This window comes from Mesocricetus auratus, unplaced genomic scaffold (genome assembly GCF_017639785.1).
Source record: "Mesocricetus auratus isolate SY011 unplaced genomic scaffold, BCM_Maur_2.0 Super-Scaffold_100011, whole genome shotgun sequence".
NCBI classification, from domain to species: Eukaryota; Metazoa; Chordata; class Mammalia; order Rodentia; family Cricetidae; genus Mesocricetus; species Mesocricetus auratus.
Window position 1 is genome coordinate 26,720,156 of NW_024429195.1, and position 21,119 is coordinate 26,741,274.

The 21,119-nt window shown below is 36.1% G+C and overlaps 1 protein-coding gene across 10 annotated transcripts in view; it reads right to left on the reverse strand.

Moving 5' to 3' along the window:
- Kiaa1109 (KIAA1109 ortholog) overlaps positions 1 to 19,739 on the reverse strand; it is a 176,273-nt gene extending 156,534 nt beyond the window's left edge. For 9 of the 10 annotated variants that reach the window (XM_040754477.1, XM_040754482.1, XM_040754479.1 and 6 more), the window contains exons 1-10: positions 19,604 to 19,739; positions 18,459 to 18,538; positions 13,447 to 13,573; positions 10,771 to 10,887; positions 9,741 to 9,819; positions 8,637 to 8,701; positions 5,654 to 5,840; positions 3,739 to 3,820; positions 3,160 to 3,353; positions 823 to 902 (exon numbers count right to left, since the gene is read on the reverse strand). In XM_040754477.1, the coding sequence (XP_040610411.1) occupies positions 823 to 902; positions 3,160 to 3,353; positions 3,739 to 3,820; positions 5,654 to 5,840; positions 8,637 to 8,701; positions 9,741 to 9,819; positions 10,771 to 10,887; positions 13,447 to 13,543 (901 nt within the window). In that variant the 5' untranslated portion in view covers positions 13,544 to 13,573; positions 18,459 to 18,538; positions 19,604 to 19,739. Of the gene's footprint in view, positions 1 to 822; positions 903 to 3,159; positions 3,354 to 3,738; positions 3,821 to 5,653; positions 5,841 to 8,636; positions 8,702 to 9,740; positions 9,820 to 10,770; positions 10,888 to 13,446; positions 13,574 to 18,458; positions 18,539 to 19,339; positions 19,441 to 19,603 lie in introns of those variants that run through there. The other variant, XM_040754476.1, reaches the window with a different exon arrangement.
- Positions 19,740 to 21,119: the final 1,380 nt, after the last annotated feature.

Consider the following 21,119-nt stretch of genomic DNA (forward strand, 5'->3'; position numbering starts at 1 on the left):
ACATGAAAAACTATATGGTTTGTCTTGAATCATTCTTTCAAGTAAAATTAGTGTTCCATGAAAAGAAGGAAACAGGCTTGAGACTCAATCAAGTGAGTGCATTTTCTGAACTCACTGGCGCACTCTAGCTTTGCAGCACAAGTGTTTCAAGTGTACTTCCTTCCCAATTCACCACAAGACTCTACTTATGGCTCAAAAGTGTTAACATTGATCATTTTTATGGTTTCATCAGGGAATTCATTTGAGATTTTTCTGTTAAATCACAAATGTGTGGCAATGGCTCCTGAATACCATTGCTTCAACAATGTCATGACAAAAAGGCAAGTAAAATCCTGTTCCTATACTGAAAATACTATGACCACACAAACCACCACAACAAAAAGAACAGAAGCATGATATAAGAGATGAAACAATCCAACATTAGGGAATTTTCTCACAGAGAAGCTATCTATCAAATACTGAAAGTAGCTAAGTCTCAATTCTTAAATTTTGAAGTTCAAGTATAACAAATTTAAATTTTTCCCTTCTAAGTTAAGACAAACTACCCTTTTACCATATACCCTATGGGGTTTTCTTAGGGTTATTTTCATCCTCTATTTTTGAAGCACATCTATGAAATGTAATTTATAGAAAAGATTAGTCTATAAAACTGTAACATAATACTCAACTCTTAAGACATGACACCTTTTTTTATTTGACATTCTAATAATCACATTTAATACTTACTGATGCTAACTTTCAGAAGATTTGAAATATGGACACAACAGCATTTTATAGAAGAAACAACCATTTCTATGAGATACACTTTCAATAAGGACATACCTGGCTCATCCATATAATAGTAGATGTCAACATCATTTGACTGCATCACCACAAAACCTTCTCCCATTAGTCTTGGTGGCCTAGAAGAACAAGTATGAGACGTAATAAATACATCTTAGACTACAAAACATTCAGCACTCTAGTGAACAGTAATTAAGAGTGAAGAGGAAAAGGGGGAAAAAAGAAACTACAAAGCACATGACAGGTTGTATTTTTTTAAAAAATAAAGAACAACTTCCACACAGACAAACACTATAACAAATGTAACAAATTACTCTAGCTGTATGTTCTAGAAGGTTAAGTGATAAAATGACCCTGAAAATTTATTGGTAAATTAGTTCAGGAAGAAAAAAAAATAGCCTATAGTCCTCATTTTAGGTTTTGAATGAGATAAATCTTTATTTAAACAGAGGTTAAATACAACAATAGTTATTGAAATATAATAATAAAATTTTGCTTTATGACAAAATTTAAATGATTTCTTTTTTTGTTTGTTTGTTTTTGTTTTTTTGTTTTTACGCGACAGGGTTTCTCTGTAGCTTTGGAGGCTGTCCTGGAACTCACTTTGTAGACCAGGCTGGCCTCGAACTCACAGAGATCCGCCTGTCTCTGCCTCCCGAGTGCTGGGATTAAAGGCGTGTGCCACCAACGCCCGGCTAAATGATTTCTATTAATATCATTGTAACCCTAAGTAATATTTAATCTACCAGCATAATAAAGTATAGTCCTTCAGAAACAATAAAAGAATTGCCATTTTTATCTGTAACAATTTACATTTTCTTTAGGAATATTTTGCTGACTAACTTAAAATAAATACAAAGCAACACCCTGAACTTAAATCTGACAAGAATATTTCTCTATCATCCATTTTTTCTTACTCTTTAGTTAACATCTCTGCCATCTACTACAGCACTGTCACATACTAGATAAAAATACATCTGTTATTAGACAGCAGCATATAAAATGTAGTAATTGTCTTCAAAATATGTTTTAAACCACAAAAATTAAGCCAACCTGCTTTAAAAAAAACAACATAATTTCATGTAGCCTATGGCCTGAAACTCAGTATGCAGCCAAATCTCACCTTGAACTCCTTATCCTCCTGCCTCTAACTCCTAAGTGTTGGGATAAAAGCCATGGCACCACACCCAATATCCAGTTTTGAAAAATACAACTTAAAGCAATGTTATATAGAATATTAAAATAGAACACTTTTTCATCTTACTCTTTGGTTATTTAAAACTGCAGTTTTACTCTGTTCACTTTTACCTATAAATACAGAATTGTGTTCATCTGCTAAATTCTAGAAAATCTTTAATCAAGTCTAGGCTATCAAAGAGTAAGGCCAAACAGACATAGCCACTTAGAACTCATATAGAGGAAACCCTCTCCACTATTCTAGCCAATTCTGGAAATTTTGTTTTGTTTTGTTTTGTTTTTACGAGACAGGGTTTCTCTGTATTGTTTTGGAGGCTGTCGGTGCAGCCTGGCCTCGAACTCACAGAGATCTGCCTGCCTCTGCCTCCTGAGTGCTGGGATTAAAGGCGTGAGCCACCACCATCCGGCTCAATTCTGGAAATTTTAGCAGCATGTCAGCCAAGAGTTAAAATTTGCTTACCATAATCTCATAAAAACTTTCATTGCTGATACAAGAAAAAGCTGAAACATTACAATAGAAATTGCCTATGTGTATACTTAAAATTACATCTTCAGCAAAAGTTCTTATCATAAAAAATAAAAGAGACTGAGAAAACAAAGATTGGGAACTGTTATTCTAAAACTATGTGACCTGGTGTCTGGCAGGAGTTAATAAGGAGCTGTCTCCTCGGGCTGGTCCATTTATAAGCATCTCAGCATACTGGTGAGTCTAACATAACATATAGCTATTTCAGAACAAGAGGAAAAGGTGGAATGCTAGGTAAGAAAAGTCTTTGGGGTTAAAAGAAAAATCAAGCAATTGAACCACTCTAACCAATTTTCCCAAGAGAAAGTTTAGTCAACTTTCAACTTTTACTAATTCTACTGTTATCAAACTCTTCAATTTATTACTTATGCTAGTCTTCTAGATAGGAAGATTCACCTTTAATGGGCATGTCCTAACATACTATCAGAGCTTAATTTAAGCCAAAATAAGTGAAAAGAAGGTAAAAAAATTATCATTACAGACATATAGAAACACATTGAAAAGTATACCTATCACTTTTAGCACAAAGGCTTTAACAGACAGATAAAATATGATTTCTATACAACTTCTACCTAGAAATGAGAATGCTACAGGCTCCAGTTGATATTTATATTACCTACAAAGAAGTTACTATTTTTATGATGTTTTCTTACTCATCATTTTGTAGACCCACATATCTTGGACTAGGAACAAGCATGACTCGGACATTTTCAAGCTTTCCTTTCACAATGTGCATGAATTGGTCAAGATGACTTGAAGGTGGTTTTGTAGTGTAAGTTAAGAAAGCATCATCAAAGTTGATGCACAGAGTCTGAGGTTGATAATGATTCCCAAAGGCCAAACGTCCCTAAAAACATAAAAGAAATACTATACCAGCATAGTCTAGTCATTGTTTTTTCTTAGCTGACCTAATAACCAACATTTTCCAGCATCAACTAAATAATTCCATTATAACTGTATATGATATTTAAATCACTCTTTGAAATTATCATCAATATTTAAAGGAATCTAAAGATAAGTTTAGAGAAACTTGTAAATAATCTTTCAGGTTTAATAAGCATCCAAATACAGAGCTGGTATTAAAACAGCTCATTCACGCCCTACAGAAATAGGAATTAAATACGCAAAAAATTGTTTCCTTTTCTTACATAGACTTTGTATTTACAAAGAAAATAAAATCTAATTAATATAGGTTAATGTGCCAAACATTAACTCAAACATAATTTACTTACTGTGCTCACATTGACCTTAATTACTGGGATAAGTGATCGCCATGAAGATGTGGGGTCTTGAGATTCTGTTTTTACTTTAACTCTGATGAGAAAAATAAAATTGACATGAAGAAAAACTTAAGGGTATTAAATTAAACTTCCTCATGACACACATCATTAGTGCCAGTTGAACTTTCCAAATATTCAAGTAAACACAACAATAATCATGTGAAGACATGGTAATATCCCTACAAGCATCTCTTGGCATGTACTTTTTCATACTATTTTTTTACACGCTATAAAGAAAAACTATCTTTCTATAATAATACTCTAAAGCAGAACATGATACCATTATTATACTGTGATACCCATTATATCATCCCACTTTATAATACAACAAAGTTAATCAGCAAGGTAATTTATGCCATTGAGGTATAAAAGTCAGTATTAAATTAATCCTTACCACCTCTGGCCCCTGGTAACCACAATTCCACTCTATTGCTTTGAGTTTAAGATTGGGGGAGAAAGAACCTGTGTTGTTGGTTTCCTTCCTTTTTTTTTTTTTTAATAATCTTACTATGTAGCTGATCTCAAACTCATATTTGTCCTCAAGTCCAGCTGAGTTCAATTTTTTTTTAGACTCCACATATAAACAAGATTATGTTGTATTCGTCTTTCTAGGCTTGGCTTATTTCATAATACCCATTTTGCTGCAAATTATAATATTTCTTTTTTTAAAGCTAAATAATATTTCATACAATAAAACAATTTCCAGATTAAAAGAAAAATATAAATAAAAGGAAAATCTGTGTCTAAAACATAACAGTAAGTTTAAAATTAAAATGAGCTTCATTTGAAAATAATAGTTTGATTAAAAAAAAACTCCTGAATAAAATTTTTAATTTAAGTAACTTTAATTTCTATAGACTGATGGAGGATGTCCTTCTGTATGCTGTGTATATATGTTTCTCTTTTGATGAATAAAGTTGTTTCAGCCAATGGACATGCAGAATGTAGCCACGCAGGAAGTATCGGTGGGGCTAGTAGACTAGAAGTTTGGGAAGAGGAATGCAGAGAGTGAGTCACCAAGGGGACACCATGTAGCTGGTGAAGGAATAACATGCCAGAGCATATATGGGTAAGTCACAGCCTGGTGGTAATACACAGTTTAATAGAAATAGGTTAATAATTAAGAGAGACCTAGCCATTAAGAAACCTGAGCCATCGGCCAGTTTATAATTAATATAATAAACCTTGGTGCATTTATTTGGAACTAAATGGCTATGGGACCAGGCGGGACAGAAACTCCGTCATCACTAGATCAGATACATGAGTCATTTCATTTCCTAATCACTTTCTAATTGTTGCTTATTTTCTAAGGCTCATAAAAATTACTATGCATTGAACATCGTGCTCTCTTATAAGTACCTTGTGTCTTTCTATAATAGATTTCCTTTTATTTATGTGTTCCTGCTCTGTTTCTTGCCCTTCCAATAACATATATAAACATAGATAAATGATAGTGATACATATTTTTATGGTAAATAGAGGTTATTCTATTTTCCCTTGTAAAATTGTTACATATTTAAAGGATACAGATACAGAAAGATTTTAAAATATATTTCCAAATAAATAGCAGATTGCAGGGCTGGGGATTAGCTCAGTGTTCACTTAGAATGGCCAAGGCCTAGGCTCAATACCTAGCACCAACAAAAAAAAAAAAAAAGTCACATTACAACAAGAATCCATGTGATTTTCAGAAACACAAAGAACACAATAATTACAAATGTACTTCAAATATATAAACATGGTGTACACTTATATATACCTATATAAAACTAAGAGATTAGATCCTGTTTAGATAAACACTGTTGATGATATTATAATAAAAAGTTTAAATACTGGATACTAATAAAATTAAAATTTGGCACTGAACCTTTCAATTTTGGATTGAGCTCTTGTTCGTCCATTTTCCCGTGTTTTATCATCATCTTTCTTGGGTGGAATTATAGTTGGTTCCAAACCAAACAATTCTTGAAGGCGACCATAAAGATCCGAACGATTATAGACATGAAATTCAAAGTCATTAACTGTGATATATAACCTGGTTTCTGCCTTTGGATCTAAAAACACAAAGAAAAGTAAAGAACAGAATGAATGAAGGAAGGAAGGAAGGAATGAATGAATGAAAGCACGAAAGAGAGTAATGAAAAGAAAGGTTTCAGCCATTCAGTCAACTTTTCAAGAATTTTAATCAAAAATCTTTTTGTCAAATCTTGTTTCAGAGAGTAAAACAAACTGACTTATAAGAGAGGACCTTTGCTTCTACAGAGGAAGTTTCACAAATCATCAGTCTCATGTTCATCACAGCAGGAGAAATCTACCTTAGATTTCTTTTGTTCTAAAATAAAATGTTACATTTTTGTAACATCTTTTGTAATCTTAGTCTATTTTTCACTTCCATCTAACAGATTCTACTGACTATTCTTTAAAATTGGATAATCAGTTTAAAACAATAACCTTAACTTTTAAAAATGAGTGGAAAAAAAACTTATTAACTTTCATTTTAGAAGTAGATGAAGCCGGGCGTTGTTGGCAATCCCAGCTACAGAGCGAGCTCCAGGACAGCCTCCAAAATCAAAAAAATTAAAAAAAAAAAAAAAAGAAGTAAATGAAGCTATTAAGAAAGAGGTATCTAGAGGCCAGCCTGGTCTACAGAGTGAGTTCCAGGACAGCCTCCAAAACAATACAGAGAAACCCTGTCTCGAAAAACCAAAAAAAAAAAAAAAAAAAAAGAAAGAAAGAGGTATCTACCCTTCATGAAAACACTAAATTTTACCAAAACTATTTTCTTCATGTTTCTTGCAAAAAAAAAGTAATGTTGAAACCTATAAGCAAATATAAATTTTTAAACTAACAAAATACATTGCCACTCACATTTTTAATATGAAAACAAATCAAACATTTATTTTTCACATAGCAATCATGTTACTTCAATTAAGGTATTTTCTCATCATTTTCTAGGACAACTGGGGAGAGGGAGATAAATTCAGTCCTTTAAAAAAAAGGTAGTAAAAATAAAGTAATATTAACTCCAAATACTAGATGGCTATGAGCTGTATTTTTCCTGTCATTTATGTAGTTCTCTGACCTAGACAGACTCTCTGCTGTTTCTCCAGTTTTACCACATGACTAAGAGTTAAGACAATGCCTAACATTACATCAACCTCCATCATTTTTCCTTACTCCATATCAAATTCTTAAAACAGACAAACAGGTAATTTTTATTAATATGCATAAAGTACAATTCTTTATATTAAACCAGTAAGTATAATTACCCATTTTAAACAAGTGAATCAAACTCTTTCATGATTCAGGTTTAAACCTTTGCTTAGTAATCAACAACGGTGCACCACAGACTCCAAGGTCAAAGACCAAGTGGGCAGCAGTAAATGTATGTCTTCCATTTTTCTGAAATAAGACTTAACCAACACCTGATTTCCCTACCCAAACCCAACACACAATGTTCCTCATCAACAGCAAGTCTGTCTTTTCCACTGCTAAAGCTCAAAAGTTTTGACTGCTCTTTCATATCTCAGAGATAATCAGACAATCCTGACAACTTTTTTTGAAACATTCAGAATCCAACCACTTTTTAATGCTGAGGCTCAAGTCACCATCTCTTTCCACTTATTGTTACAGTCTCCTAACTGGTCTCTGCTTTTGTTTTGCTCTTCCTCATGCTATGTTTAATATACTGACTAGATTATTTAAAACTCAAGATCATATCATCCTCTATTTCAAAATTTTCTAAGCTTTCTATCTCACCCAGAAAAAATAACAAAAGTACAAAAACACACAATGGGAAAACAAATCTCTTTAATAAATGGTGCTGACAACCATAAATCCACATGCAAAAGAACTTCATCTCAAAACCACATATAAAAATCAACTGAAAGTGGCCTGAAGACTTGTAAAACCCCAAATCTTAAAACTACTAGGGAAAAAAAATAACAGACTAATAACTAAATACCACCCTGGGTCCAGGTACTGATATTTATACTTGACTCTAAAACACAGGTAAAAAAGACCAATGAGATTATGTCAACATAAAAGTATATTCACTACAAAGGAAAGAAATAACAGAAGGTACAAACTATTCATTGACAGCAAATATTTTCAAACCACATAGCTGATAAAGAAGTCTTCTAATGAAGACTGTACACAAAATATATAAGGAACTCAAACTACAGGATGAACTGGTTTAAAAACAAAGAGCAGACCTAATATTTCTCAAAAGAAGCTGTATGAATGTTAATAAACAAGTAATTAACACTACTAATCAAATGAGGTGTGGTGACACATACTTATAGTTCCAGCTACTAGAAAGACACAGGATCTCTTATGAGGTCAAGACCAGGCTGAGTAACACAGCAAGTGTAAAAAAAGACAAGCTGAAGAATACGGATGTTGGTGGCGCACGCCTTTAATCCCAGCACTTGGGAGGCAGAGGCAGGCGGATCTCTGTGAGTTCAAGGCCAGCCTGGTCTACAAAGTGAGTTCCAGGACAACCTCCAAAGCTATAGAGAAACCCTGTCTCGAAAAACCAAAAAAAAAAAAAAAAAAAAAAAAAAAAGAATACGGATATCTAAGAAAGAATAGAGTGCTAGGAGGCCATTTTAGTCAGAATATGGTTAGGTCCACATATTCAACAGATGCTAGAAACATGGGTGGAGAGTATGATGAAGACATGACTGGATAATATGTCAAAATGGATTCATTTAAGTGACATATAAGTTAGAGCTTTATAATGCCCAGTTATTAAAAATTATCTATTATGTGAAACATTTAATATATATAAAGGAAAATTCTGATTATATGATTAAATACCTTTGGAATATATAAAAAGAAAAACTTACCATGTTGTTTCTGCTTTGGGTTATACATTTTCCACCACCGAAAAATAATAAATCCATCTTGAATCCTGAGAGGAGACAGAATAAAAAAAAATTACCAAACTCATTTTTTAAACCTCAAATTTGCAAAGACGACTTTGAACTTCTCTCAGATCATTCTGTCTCCACCTCCAAGTGCTGGGATTAAAGGAATTCCCCCGCCACACCCAGCTTCATTTAACATTTAACTCACTCTTGTTTCATCAATTTCCAGTGAAAACAGAAACTGCCTAACTCCAAATTAAGAAGGAATATTTATTTAGTTGATAAAAGTTGTACAAATTTATAATATATAACATATGCTACAACATATTTACAGGAAAAAGAAGTGTGGAAAAAAATATATTTTAAATAACATTTTTAAGTATAAAGCCTATATTTAAAATTCAAATCTTAAAGAGGATATTAATAAACTCAGGGAAAAATTTCTAAGATACTCCTTCCTACCTATCAATGACCTATGGCTTCATACCTTAAAAATATCCACTCTTGGCTTTATAACTATTATTTTTACTTTGAGTTAGAAATAATTTTGGCTACCACAGAAATTGTTTACCAGTTTTAAATGAATTATAAACAATGCCAAATCATAGTACCTCTCAATTAATCCAAAATTTCTCTAAGTCACAAATTTTGAAAAAACATAAAAGTACAGTAAGTTTTTCTTCAAAGCTTACAGAAAACACTTTAGTCATATTGTTTCCTATTATATTCAGATTAATTTTACATTCTCACAGCAAGATTACAGTTGCTAACATATGCTCAGTACTTGCATGCTGACCTTGAATAAAGAGTGAATTGATGAGTATACCAATATCCCTGAAACTTACTTCATGTAACAACCATTGAAATGGTCAGTTAACTCAATGGCTCAATTTTCCACCTACAAATCAAATGAAATTATTTGTTTTTATAAACTGCTAACTAAGCTGTTCTAATAAACAATTTTAAACATTACTGAACAAACAACTTTTGATTTATGGCTTATTTAAATAAAGAAATCATATTAAATAAAACCCTATTAAGAACATTTTATATTTCACATTTGTTTAGGATCTTCATTTTTACCTAATAGACATGTCTTCTGTAATGTAATATATTTCACGAACCATGACTTTGCCAGAAAGAACAGAGAAAGAGAAGGAACCTGTTACAGAGAAAAAACAATGGTAACTACAGTAATTCTTTAAATGCATAGTACAGCATTTAGAGATTAGACTAATCTTAGCCTTTAAATTAATAAATAATCTTTTTCCATTTCCTTCTCCATATACTTACAAGTTTTATAAACCTCTAAACCTCTCATCTTTCTTTCCTAATGAAACAAAAAGGGCCATAAAGATCATTATGGACTGAACTACTAAATAACCACTGATGTAAATGCTCCCCACATGGGTAAATCCTTTAATTACAAACGGTAATTACACAAACACAAACAATATCTAATTCACCATTTTTCTCCATTACTCTGTCTGCATCAGTCATTTTCCCTGATTAATAGAAGACAATTTGTGCTACAGAGAAGATTTACTTGTGCTCATTAAGAAGAATTTGAATACGAGGAAGGCTGGAGTGGCCCTATCCAGCCACCTCTCCTCCCATACAAACCAATAACCACTGGGCTTCCCAAGGAACATAGTTTCCTAATTCAAATTCCCATCCTCTTGCAAAATTTCTCCTAATAGTAAGAAACTGACGAAAACTGGCCACAAAATGAAATACACAAAATTATCTCAACTTACAGATTTTTAAGTATCAACTTTATAAAAGGGGGGAAGACTATATTGAATATTCAAATTCAAGACAAACTCTAAGGAAATTCAATTTAAGTATTTTAAATTTCTCAAATATTTTCATAAGCATCTTTTATAAGAAAAAAAAAGGCAAACACTTTAAGTAGTTAGAATAAGGTAAAAGTAACCAAATGGTGAGTTCATTACTATCGAAGAAATGTTTCAGGAAAGGCCAGACTGATTACTTCAAACTCATGAACCTAAAATAATGTTCTAAAGCTACTATTAGTTCACCAAGTATAAACTCATAATACATTATCTCATGATAATGTGAAAGAGAAAAATACAGTGTTATACACACTTACCAATATGGATATAGCCATGCTTATACAATCTGTTAAGGACCAATGTTAAAATGAGACCAACATTCCGGGAATTATAGTATGTGAGATAAATAATCCATCCACAAGACAAAATGGTAGCTGTTGAGAGGAAAAACAAATCAGCAAAGATTTACTTCCATATAGTAATCTGTACTCTGACAATTTAACACTTGTAATTTTAAAATCATAGGTTTTTCTTCTTTCTTACATAACTTTTTTCTTCAGTTATTTCCCTAAATAAATAGAATTTAAAAACAGAGATTCTCATCAGATTAAAGTGCAATGCTTTAACTTTGAAAGGTATTGCTCCATGCCACTGCCTTCAGTTTTGGTTAAGGAAAAAAAAATTATTCTAACAGTTGTTTGCCTTTATATGTAAATTAGTGCCTCACTCTTACAGCCTTCAAATACTTTCTTTGTTCTGTATACTACTCTACTCCTTCTTCTCTGTCATGATTCCCAAATTTGTCCTTCCATTGGTATTCCATAAATCCTGCATACTTCATTTATACTCTTAGTACTTCACCTTGATTACTCTCTGGATATTCTAATCCATCTATCAAGTCTTCAAGCCCTGAGATTCAATTTTCACTTGATCTATTTTATTAGTGAGGTTTTTTTCCTAAATCTTTTATTTTGATTTATTGACATTTTCATTTCCAAAATTTCAAACTGACTTATTTGCAGTACTTCTGTGTCTCTATTGACTTCCTTATTTCATAAAACTATTTATGCTCTTTGAATTCATTCAGTTTATTCATGTCTTCTGTGCTCACGCTGAACATTCTTATATTATTCTTTTGACTTCCATGAGACTTCATCCAATTTGCTCTCATTGGAATCTATTATTATGTAGTTAGGAATTTTCAAGTGCCTAGTGCAGCCCTTGCTTTTTTATGTTTTGTTTTGTTTTTCATTTTTTCATTTCTGTGTTGGGATTTAAGCATTTGAGATAAGTCATTGGCTGAACTTTTTAAAATCATCCATATTTTTTTTCAGTGCAAATATTTGCAGTGTTCAAGTGGAACTAAGTAAAAATATGGTTAAGGTGTCATTTTCCCCCATTGGACTTGACTCACCTGTGAGAGCAAACCACTACTAACTTCAGGATGAGTCTGTTATGAAAACAGAATAACTTCGATTAAAGTAATTGCCCCAAACCTAATAATTTTGGATGAGTACAAAAACACAGTGTGTAACTAGTGACTAAGAACAGTGATGGAAAGAAAGAAAAACTAGTGATTAATATTAGAGCAGCAAACACTTAACTAGTCATAAAAAGTTCTCATCTACAAAATTTATATTTTTTAAACACCCTGTTTTTTATACACAAAACTATCGTTTTGGTAATGAATTGCCCTTTTCTTTTAAATGTATAACTATTTTCTAAGTAAGGAAAAAGTAATGTGTAGCAGGTAAAGATGTAACCTAGCAACATCAGAGTAAGATCTTTTCTATTCAAAATAATGCTACACAAATTTTAAAAAACAAAGCAGCAGCTTTATTTCATTTTATTGTTTGGCTTTTGTTAATAATTTATAGCAATTTTCTTTTGTCAAATAGAAAATATAGAACTCCAAGATTAAATTGTAATTCATCCTTCCTACATATTATTATTTCTTCAGTATATGCACCACCCCTACCCATATTCTAGTCTTATGGCATCACATCATTAAAGAGGCAAAAGCACGTACTTTGAAAAAATTGCTATGTAATCCATGCTATTATTAAAATGGGAAAATTAAAGCCTATCTTCATTAAACCGCTTTGAGTATTGAAACAACACATGCAAACTTCCTACTGTACTCAATATTCCAAAGATGTTGAAAAAAATATCAGTATGCCTCCTTTTCCTTTCTACCCTTCCTAATTTCCCTTCTACATCTCAAGTTCCTGCATCAAAATCCAACTCAAACAGTACAATTTCACATGAATTTGTGCAGCAGTAACAGCCCTCAATAATCTCTTTTCACTAGTATTATTTTATACTTCTTCCTTTTCTCCTTCATATTTACTCACTTATTTTTCTCTCTCCCTTCTTACCATTTACTTATGTATTGTTTTGAACTATTTGTATATATTTAGAAAACTTCTAGACCATTATACAAAAAAGTTATAAGTAGCATAAACTATTACCACTTCCCCCCTCAATAAGGAAACAAAGAAATTAAAATAAAGTATTAAATGTATGTTATCTCACTATAAAATATACTTACCATGGACATGTATTATGTTTATAATAACTATTACCACTTCCCCCCTCAACAAGGAAACAAAGAAATTAAAATAAAGTATTAAATGTATGTTATCTCACTATAAAATATACTTACCATGGACATGTATTATGTTAATAATAAAAATGTTTGTGTGTTAGGAGTAGGAGTAGGAAAGGTAATATAAAATAGGAAAAATAAGCTCAACACAATCAATATCTTTTCTCTCCCCCACCTCTCATAAGCCAGGTAACTAAGCAGCCTAAGAAAAAGAAAAACAATATAGAACAGTTTCCAGAGCAAATATTCAAAAAACAGACATAAAGTCACCTTCCCTAATGGCAAATGAATGTTATTGTAGCATTCCAGAACAAGTCAACCACTGCCTAAAATTGTACAGTTGTTAATGCATACCAAAATATTTTTTAAAACATATACTATTTACCAACAAGAAGCCAAACGACATTGGAATTGTGTTCTGTGAGAAAATCTTCTAATTGAGTAATACTGGGGACAATGCTGTCATTCTTCCTTTGATCCATTACTGAGGTTTTTCCAAAACATCTAAAGGCCTAAAAGAGATCAACAGTTAAACTTAGAATCAAAGATTCAAAAAACTCTAATAGAACTCATCCAAAGGAGTAAAAGGTGAATTACAAAGTTTTTTAAGTCACTTTTTATTTCTTTCACTGCAAATACAAGCAAACAAGAAATGAAATGTATACATATTTCTATCTAAATACAAGACCATAATTCACATTAGTAATGCCTTGATTCTATCAATCAAGGTAGGCAAATCTCTGGGAGTTAGAGGCCTACAAATATATGTTCTACATAGCAAGTTCCAGGGTATCCAGGGTTACACAGGAATATTCTGTCTCAAAAAAAAATTTTTAAAAAGAGTAGTCACTAAGCATGATTACTATTAAAGGTCATAGTAAAAACCCTTTTTAATAAGGAGTATTAATCATCTATGTAATTATTCATCTAGATTTTTCCCAAAAGTTAGCACTTAATATTCATCACCTCTGCATATTCTCCAATATTTGACAGGGTAATAACCTTCCTAGTCAACTTCACTCTAGGTAGCATGTGAAAAGTTACATGATCTCTTGCCATCATGTTTGGAATAAATTATAATAAAATGCCAAAGTAAGCAGAAATGGCCAATTGTGTAGACAATTATGTATATGTACTGGTTTGAATAAGATGGACTCATAAGCTCATATATCTTAGTTATGTGACCAGGGAGTGAAACTCTTTGACAGGACTAGAAGGATTAGGAGCCTTAGTGAAGAAGTGTGTCACTGGGAGTGGGCTTTGCCCATGTCGGGCCTGGTGTTCCTCCCTATCTGCCAGTGGATCAGGATGTAGTTCTCAACTACTTTTCCAGCACCATGCCAACCATGATGATAATGGGCTAAGCCTCTGCAGCTGTAAATAAGCCCCCAGTTAGATGGTTTCTTTTTATAAAAGTTGTTTGCTTATGGTGTCTCTTCACAGCAACAGAACAGTAACTAAGACAGTATGTATACCCACATAGACAGACAGGCAAGTAGTATGATTATGATTATTTTTATATATAAGCAATAAAAAATAAGAAATAAAATTATTATGTTATATTAAAAAGAGAGGTATTTCCCTTTTAGTACAGTACTAATACAAGTAACCTAATCTACTTAAACAAAAACTATTCAGTTATAAAACAAATTTTTAAAAAACTGAAAAAAGGGGGTAAGGAACCATAAACAGAACTATATCATTAATATTTCTTTTGACCAAGTAGCACAGATAAGTTTGAACAAAAAATAATAATAGTAAAAATTTTCAGGCCACACAAAGAATGTATGAAGACAAGTTTTTCATTGAAATGTATTTTTTGTTTGTTTACCATGACGCTCACTTTGGGAATCACAATAGATCATAATTTTCTAATACACCCACACCCACACCATAAAACATCTCTCAAAAGTAAAAGGAGGCATGTGTAACAGTAGACAGTGACAATACCATGAAACAGCAAAAAAGCTAGAGAAAAAACGGAATGCTTTTACTTTTACATTTTTCCCACTGTTTAAAAACTGAGTAAGACATGTTTTCATATATCTCAAAGCACGGAAAGACCTGTTAATCATCCAAGCACTAAAAGACCTGTCAATTACCAGCCTGTATTTTAGAAGGAAGGGGGGGGGTCACTTTATAACCCATGAACATTCTCTTTTGTCCCTTTTTGTTCAGCACTTTTTTCATTTAAATGGAAGAAACACTTTGAAAAGACCCATGGTTAAAAAAAATGAGAACACACATTTGATACCCAATACTGTAAGAAAAAGAAGTCCAAGAACATACCTAGCCAGATCTCATAACTCCTGTAACTAACATATTAACATAATTAATATTAAAATAATTACTCCTATAAACTCAATTCCTCAGGTGGCTAAGCCTAGAGAATCACAAATTTAAGCACAATAAGATCTTATCAAAAAGTAGATCTAAATAAATATCCACATATTTCATGTGATAAAATGACATGTACCTATCTTGTGTTTATTTTTTATCATCTTAGAGATGTTAAATGAATATATATTGAAGGAGACAAGGGTAACTGAGGGATATGCTCTGGCATTCAAGTCTCCACACAAAAAGGTAATTTGTTTTTAATAAAAATCCAAAAGGGGGGACCTATCCACAAAAGAACCTAGAATCCTCATCCAAAATCACCACTATCTGCCATTGTAACAACTCATTATTCTTATCAAAAGAATGAAGAAAGAAGGTGTTGGAGATGCAAAGGTATAAATCTGTAGGATCATAACCCCCCAACATTAAGATGAATGCAAAACATGTAAGAAAAACTGTCAAATTAAAAACACAATGATAAAAACACATCTTGAGCAAATACAGAAGACCTTTGTGGTAGTGTAAATGAGAATGACCTCCACAGGCTCATATGTTTAAACACTTGGCTCCAGTTGGTAGAACTATTCGGGAATGATTAGGAGGTGTGGCTTTGCTGGAGGAAGTATGTTATTGGGGGTAGGTTTTGCCAGTGTGCACCTCTCTGCCTCCCACTTGTGGACAATGCTCTCAGCTGCTGCTCTGGCCACCTGTTACCATACCTTTGCCCTGTCATCATAAACAACCCTCTGGAACCACAGGCCAAATTAAACTTTTTGTTTTATAAGTTGCCTTGGTCATGGTGTCTTTATCACAGCAATAGAAAAGAAACTAGTACAGCAGTTGATGCCAGGAAGTGGGCTATTAAGCTGTGACAGGCCTGACTGTGCTGTTTTTGTTGTTATTTGGGGGAAATGTGGAAGACTTTAGGACTTTGGATTAGAAAAGCAGTTAAATGCTGTAAACTGAGTTTAAGAGGTCATCCTAGTAGGAGCTTAGAAGACAGAAGTACTGAGGACAATGTAGACTACGGAGGCCCAGCTCAAGAGGGTTCAGACAAGAACAATATTAGCAACTAGACTACAGGCCATTTTCATTTTATTTTTGCAAAGACTATAACTGCCTTCCACCCTTGTCCTAAATCTTTGCCTGAGGTTAAACTGAAAAATAATGGAATAATTTATTTGACAGTAGAGATCTCCAGACAGTCTAATATTGACTCTGTCACATGGTTATTAGTAATCGTTCTTATGTATGCATGTCTACAATGAATAAGAGCAAGTAGAGTAAATGGTAATATAAAGTATATAGTTTAAAGAGAAAAAGAACACCAGGAAATTTAGTTTTGGAAGCAAGGCTTGTTCTAAAAGAGGTTAAGATCAAGGCTAAACCTGGTCTGCACTGAAATAAAGGGAGAGGTACACTAAGGGAAAGACTCCAGTCAACTAAGCCTCCAACTTGAAAAGAATGGAACTGAGGAATTTAAAAGCTACAACAAACTAAAGCTGCAGTAAATGTGAAGCCAGGCTCCATCCCAAGTGAGCAGCAGAACTTGGCAGTGTTTTCCTCGTGGTTCTAGCTTTAGAGTCATGAAGGATAAAAGAGTAAAGAGGTTATAGAATCTTCCTCAGTGGTTAAGGAAAGCAATGAAAAAGAAGCCTGAATTGTATGGGAGACTCCAAGATGTTAGAGATGTCAGAGTCATAGGTTATCTGCCAGGGAGAGCTGAATACAGGGAGTGAAATCAGCCCAAGAATGAGACATATGTTGCAGGAAGAAAAGCTGGAAGGAAAGAGCCATCTAAGCCCTTTGACATCAGACATGGGATTCAGGGGTTTTTCCTGTTGGGTATCCATCTTTCTTATGGATCAGTATTTCATTACTATGTCCCAATTCTTCCCCCTTTAGAATAGCAATCCTATTCTAAACTATCGTATATTGAAAGTACTTACCTGCTGTTTGGTTTTATAAAGGCTTACAATGAAGAGATTGTGTAGAGTCTCAGGAGAGACCCTAAACTTTGGATTTTTCAATAGTGGTGAGACTAAAAGACTAGGGATTCTTGAAGTTGGACTAAAATCTGCATTATGATATGGCCAAAGTCAATGGGGGCCCAGGAGTGAAATGTGGTGGTTTGACTGAGAGTGTGACTTCATCAGCTCACATTTGAGTATCTGGGCCCAGTTGGTGGAGCTGTTTGGGAAGGTTTAGGAAGTATGGCCTTGAGTAGGTATGTCACTGGAGGTAGGTTCTAATGTTTCAAAAACTGGTGTTATTCTTAGTGTACTCTCTGCCCTCCTGCTCAGGAATCAAGATGTAAACTCTTAGCGGCTGCTCCAGCCATCTGGCACGAGGCCTTTGCTCCACATAGACACTAACCCTCTGGAACCACAGGCCAAATTAAGTTGCCATGGTCATGGTGTCTTATCACAGCAATAGAAAGGAAATGAATAAACCTTTGAGTAGGGAGAGGGTATTCTGACTTAAGGATCAAGGCAACAGGGTACCCACAGGAACCAGGGCTACACAGCTCAGCCACATTCATGGTACATCAGCTGCTTAATGAAGAGGAGCTGGAAGCTAATATAAGAACCCACTACACAATCTTCATCCTGGAAATTATTCAGGAGAAACAAAAGTGGTTCCTTCCTCTTCTTCTACCATCCTCAACAGTTTAAAATATTACCAGAAGCTCAAAAAAATGCCTCTTATATAGTAGTCTATAAACAAACTACTACAATGATCACACACACACACTCACACACACACTCACACACACAGAGACATATACTATTTTTTAAACCTTTTTATACACATGAACAGATGTGTAAAAGACAAGCTTATACTGGAACTTGGCTATGAAGCAAGGGATTTCTTCTGCCAATGCAAAAGCTAAGCACTTGACCTAATTATCAATCATGTATCCATAGTCCAAAATTCAAACGAAATGATCTAGGGGTCACAGAGGTACTGAACCACAAATGCAGCATAAAGTCAACTTTTCTCTATCTGGGCTTTAATAAGAAATTCATTTTTTTAATCTTAGGCAAAAATACTTACACAGGGTTTTTTTTTAAACTTCAATGCTGTTTATCTTTCCTCTTCTGAAGGCCCTTGTAAAGTGTTTCATCTTAACAAGTCTGAAAAGCACAGCATATTAACCAATTATAAAAGGTATCCTAACTTTGTTGGCAGGGTAACTATTTCGAATTAAAATACTTAAACACACCAGAAAACTCTTCAGTATTGGTTCAATATTACACTCCCTTGTAACAAGAATTCCTACACCTCAAATAGAACTAAACTTTTCAAAACCACTCTACATAGGAAAAGAATATGACATAGGAGTCAGGACACTAGTCATCAAGTTCTACCAAGTACACCTGAAAGTACGGCCTTGAGAGTTTTTCTGTTGGCACCAAGTCTTGCTAGAAAGAAGTGTGCTTTAGTTTCCTCTCTACTCTGAACACCCAGCACCCTTTTTATCAAATGACAATCGCCTTGCAAATAATAACACATTTGGGTGATTGGGTAGCATGTTGACCAGGAACTATAAAGAACTGAGAAGGCCAGGTTTAAAACAGTTCTGTTTCAAGGATTCTCATCTACAAAGTGTGAATAGTACTGGTACTAATTATATGAGACCACACTAACCAATGTTGATAAATCAAATATTCTGCTTAGTTCATCCATTTTTATACTTGTCAGAGTAAATCTGCTTCATTGTCATGCAAGGGATGAAAACAGCACCAGGAAACCATCTGAAACCTACTCTCCCCGTTCCAGAACAGTCGACTTCCTCAGAGGAAATTTACAGGCACCCCACTGTCAACACAGAACCAAGCGGGCGGGGAAGGAAGATAACTAACGCTCCCCGGAAGGAAGACGACGCTTCTGGACCTTCCTCTGGCCAGAGAGGTGCCCACTGAGGTGTGCCCTACCGGACGAGGCTGACCGCAGCAGGGAAGCCGGGCCGTCCCGGGACGCCATGCACGCCCCGCCTGCGCCGCGCGCCCGTGACCCCGGCACCCGGCTGTCAGGGCCTGCTAGGCCTCGACCGCGACCTCCGACCTTCGACCCCGTGTACCAGGCCCGAGGCACAGCCGCGACCCGGCAAAGCTCCCGGAGGGACGCGCCCGGAAAGGCGCTGCCCACCTCACGACCGGCCAGCCCTCGCCGCACGCAGTCTCGCGAGCTCCTCTCACCTGACAGCGCCGCAGCCCCGAGCCGGACCTCCGTCGATGCCTACGCCCTCAGCCTGCGCAGGTCCGGCTCGGCCGGCAGCCTCGGATGCCCATGGGGCGGAGGAGCAGAGCCGGGGCAGGAACCGAGGCCAGCGGCACTGCGGCTACGTCAACCGGCAGCGTCTCACGTCAGGGCGTCAGAGCCTCAGGGCACGCTACTCTGGCCCCGCCCAAGAACCGTACGAGCCACACCCCTCACTGGCGGGGGCGGAGCAGAAAAGACCGGCCGTGCAGAGGGGCGGGACGGGGCCGTGCAGAGGAGCGGGGCGGGGCCGGGGAGAGGGGCAGGGCCGGGGAGAGGGGCGGGGCCGGGCAGAGGGGCGGGGCCGGGCAGAGGAGCGGGGCGAGGCCGGACAGAGGGGCGGGACGGGGCCCGGCAGAGGGGCGGGACCGGGCCGGGGAGAGGAGCGGGGCATGGCAGAGGGGCGGGACGGGGCCGGGCAGAGGAGCGGGGCGAGGCCGGGCAGAGGGGCGGGACGGGGCGGGCAGAGGGGCGGGACGGGGCCCGGCAGAGGGGCGGGACGGGGCCGGGCGGAGGGGCGGGACGGGGCCGGGCAGAGGGGCGAGGCCGGGCAGAGGGGCGGGGCCGGGCGGGGAAAAGAGCACCGGCCTGAAGAACCCGGTTTAGGTTCCTGGGTTAAGGCCTGGCCTGAGGGGCGGAGCCTGAGCTGAGGGACCAAACCAAGGGCTCAAAACAAGACCTGTGCCTTGGGGCGCGTCCTGGGCAAAAAGGCAAAAACTGCCTGGACAAGGGACGCAGCCTGAGCGGAGGGGCGGGGCCGCGGCCACAGGGCGGAGCCTGGTCCGAGGGGCACAAGTCTCCGCAAATTTGAAAACTACCTTGCTCCAGGTACAAAGTGGGGAGGTAAACACCATAGGGAAAGAAGGCCAGAAAAATCAGAGTCAGATTGCTGTATGGTGTGAAATGAGTTCTCACAGAAGGTGTACTTGAGTGTGTGAAACACCGACACGGTAAATCAACATGATTATTCTAATAATGAAAGTGGTTCGCGCTCAACACACTGAATATGATTTAGCAAGTGAGCCAAGGCTAACAACTTTCAGTCAGGACAGGCACTTAGCCTGTGTGTTTCTTAAGCACGGACAGCGTAAAGTATAACGTTAAACAGCCTTAGGTGAGTGAAAGATTTTAGAATGCTTGGAGCAGAGTGAAAAGACAACTAGAAATGGGAACGGCAAGAGCAAACTGTTGAGCAGGACTCGTTTATCCTCCCCATGTTCTGCAAAAAATAGTCTTATCCTCGTTTTCCTCCAATTCACAAACTGAAAACCTAAGTTGAAATACATTCTAAAAAGCTAGGATTTAAAACCAATCATCACTGTTTCCAGTTCATTCTTCACACTACCTGTCAATATCTAAGCCTCTGTTTCTGAGAAATCAGGTTGTAGGAGAAAGGGTCAGCCAAAGAAACACATTCTGAGAAGAGCTACACACACACACACACACACACACACA